Below are 3,431 nucleotides of genomic sequence, written 5' to 3'. Positions count from 1 at the left end.
TGTTTCATCGACTGGGATGGGCCCACAAACCAAAGCAAAATGAATATACCTTCTTTATGTTCATAGACAGGGACCACAGATGGTGCAGTTTGGGAAAAGGGACAAAAAATACCTTTGCACACGATTGAAGCATATATGCTTTCTGCAAACCTTTTTTGGAAAAAAAAAGGGGAATCAAGTTTTCTAAAGATGGCCTTTTCATGTTGAATGGATTAATTCACAAGTACCCTGTTTTTTACAATGACTTAATTACCCCTGCATTAAAAATGGTCAATTTACTTTGTAATGACTTAATTACCCCTGCATTAAAAATGGTCAATTTACTTTGTAATGACTTAATTACCCCCACATCCAAAATGGTAATTTAATTTCTAATGACTAAAATGCCCCCACATCCAAAATGGTAAATTTAATTTCTAATGACTCAATTGCCCCAACATCCAAAAATGGTCAATATAATTGTAATGACTAAAATGCCCCCACATCCAAAAATGGTAAATTTAATTTCTAATGACTAAAATGCCCCCACATCCAAAATGGTAAATTTAAATTGTAATAACTCAAATTCCCCCACATCATAAATGGTCAATTTACTTTGTAATGGCTAAAATGCCCATAATACCCCTAAATATTCGTGGCATGGGACAACAATAACATACCATATAACAACTTACCACACAACAAAACAACATAGTACACCATAAAAGAACATACAAAGATCATTTGTTTATTGCAACACACATTCACTACAAATAACAAATAATTATTTAATCCAACTCCATGGCCGTTGTAAGACTTCTACCTTCACCTCCACATTTTTTGCAAGCTTTAGTTTAATGATTCGTTCTAACTTCTTTCGCATTTTAGGCAATTTAACATGCTTAACTCGAGCGTTGACATTCACCCCTTCATCCCGTCCATTGACTCCTACCATTTGCTCTTCATCTCCAGGCCTATCCAAAGCATCAGTAGCATCTACCATTACCTCATCATCCCCTACTCCTGTGGCAATGTTTACAGACTCCTATGTAGGTATAGTTTTTTGTTTCTTTGTTCCATTTTGTTTGGATGTCCCTACACCTTTACTACAAGTAGCCTTGTTGTGTCCTTTCTCCTTGGATATGCTACAAGAAACTTTCTTCCCTGCCATGGAGACGGTATGATTTCCCATCCGTTCAGAAGCGTCTCTTCTTCTCTTTATGGTTGGCCTACCTGGCATATGTCTTTTCAATGGAGGCAAATGGGGTATCAAGTCAGTAGATGGCCACATATTTTTTCCATTCATCCCATGGATTGGCTATTTGTAAGTGTTATGGTATAATGCATCCAAGTACATTGGATCTACATATGGACCATCAGGTGTCAAATTTAAGTAGGCTAAGGTGGAAACTGAGTGTACGCAGGCATATCCATTAAGTTGCCATAGCCTGCAGCTGCATTCCTTTTCTTCAACATCCATAGTAAACGCCTCGTCCATTTTCCTTGCCTCAAACTTCATCCCCCCCACAAGAAATGACATGCCAATGCCTACATATATAGATGAAAACCGCAAATATCATGAGATGTGAAGATTCAAGTACTAATGTAATTGGATAAATGTATAAACCTTTGCTCATTTTGGAGAATATTCAACCGTATTCTGATATTTGGACAAACAGAATAACCATTCCATCTTTGTCCGGTTAATTTCATAGTCACCATCCTTTGCATCACATATATATGAATGTCCTCTAACATGCTTATTATTGCTTTCTTCCGGGCATCTAAAATCACATTATTAAAACTCTCTGAAAAACCATTCTCTACCGACTCACAAGAATTATGAACTCTGAAAAAAGCCAAAGACCAAGTCTTTGGATCTCTATCCATAAGATGCACAACTGCTTCCAGATTTCATTTTCCAATATCTTTCATAACTACATTAAATTGTGCTTCAGTTGTTGCCTTGCTTGCTTTCCAAAATAGATTTTCAAACTTGGATCCACTAAATCTCTTTCTAAAATTCGCATAGATATGTCTAGCACACTGTCTATGTTCAGCTGCTAGAAATACTTCCTTTACTGCCGCAATCAAACCCTACATAAGTCACATTAATGTTTGAAATTATAATAGTAACAACTAAATTTAGAACATGCAGTAGTTTTGAACCATACCTTGTGTTGATCCGAAATTAGAACCAAACCATTACCATCATTCCAACGTTGCAAATCTTCTAAAAGAGTTTCTAAGAACCATTTCCAATTTGTCTTTGTTTTCCACAGAAACAACTGCCCAAGCAATCGAGAATATTCCATTCTTAGCATCTCTACCCACAGCACAAAGCAACTCCCCTTGACAAAAACTTTTCAGAAAACAACCATCCAGGTTAATGATCCTCCTACATCCTCCCCTCCATCCCTCTTTTACTGAAGCAAAACATATGTATATTTTGCTGAAATAATTCTTACCATCAGGCATTGAATCAACACAAATTTTAACTGTGGATCCAGGATTTGATCTTCTAATCTCCTCCCCATATGACCATAATCTTGCATAATTCTCAGCTATTGTCCCTTCAACTAGACTCAATGCATACTTATTGGCTCTCCTACACTGACTCATACTCACATTAATCCCAAAATCGGTTTTTACCTCCTCTCTAAGCATTCGGACGCTCATCTTTTGATTGTTATAAAATTGGTGCTTAAAGTGAGTCCCTATCCATTTGTAAGTCACAATTGATCCGAATTTTAAATTCTTTGCACAATTATGCTCACCGATAAGAGATTTTATCTGGAAAGACTTATCTTCACTCATCCAAGAACCTCAAAGCCTAAAAGTACATTTTCCATCACAACATTTGACAAGTAATCGTCAAGTATCATTGTTAACAAAACATAATTGATAACCATTCGCTACAACATAGTTACAAAGCCTGTGTTTCAATTGCTTAGGACTCTCAAACCTCATACCTAAAACAGGTTCCTGCTCCTTCCAATTGAGCTTATCATTGAAAATGTTTGGCAATTCGGGATAAACATCTTCATTGTCACCCATGTCTTCTTCGAAAAACTCACCTGCACCTGCTTTCTCACCCATCTCTACCTGAATCTCATTACCCTTTATAAAAAAAATGAGGCTTCTGATGGTCATCCTCATCGCCATCAACATCCTCATCCTCGTCGTTATCATCGTCGCCATTCTCTTCCTCATCGTTTGTGTCACCCACATCCCGATGCCCTGGTGCAACTTCCTTAACCACTCCTACACCATCAAGTACTTCTTCCTCAACGTGACCAACAAACTCGTCTTTGTGTTCATCCAACCATTCCTGTATGTTACTATTCCCAAAATGGTCTACATACATAGGGAGTATAACACCACAATTCATATGCAATTGCTATGATGTCGTAAAATCGGGGTCATTGCAAATTAGATTCAAACCTTTTGGA

At 37.2% G+C, this 3,431-nt stretch overlaps 1 protein-coding gene across 1 annotated transcript; it reads right to left on the bottom strand.

Annotated features, from left to right (window-relative positions):
* Window positions 1-1,024: 1,024 nt before the first annotated feature.
* LOC111880046 (uncharacterized) lies at window positions 1,025-2,658 on the bottom strand. Its single transcript, XM_023876458.1, has 6 exons — window positions 2,448-2,658; window positions 2,233-2,330; window positions 1,976-2,076; window positions 1,657-1,763; window positions 1,400-1,527; window positions 1,025-1,297 (listed from the first exon to the last, which is right to left on the bottom strand). The coding sequence occupies exons 1-6, from the start codon at window positions 2,656-2,658 to the stop codon at window positions 1,025-1,027; spliced, it is 918 nt and encodes a 305-aa protein (XP_023732226.1).
* Between the last annotated feature and the right edge of the window lie 773 nt (window positions 2,659-3,431).

This window comes from Lactuca sativa, chromosome 2 (assembly GCF_002870075.4).
Source record: "Lactuca sativa cultivar Salinas chromosome 2, Lsat_Salinas_v11, whole genome shotgun sequence".
NCBI classification, from domain to species: domain Eukaryota; kingdom Viridiplantae; phylum Streptophyta; class Magnoliopsida; order Asterales; family Asteraceae; genus Lactuca; species Lactuca sativa.
The sequence above is the reverse complement of the archived record's forward strand: the minus strand, read 5'-3'. Positions and strand labels throughout refer to the sequence as shown.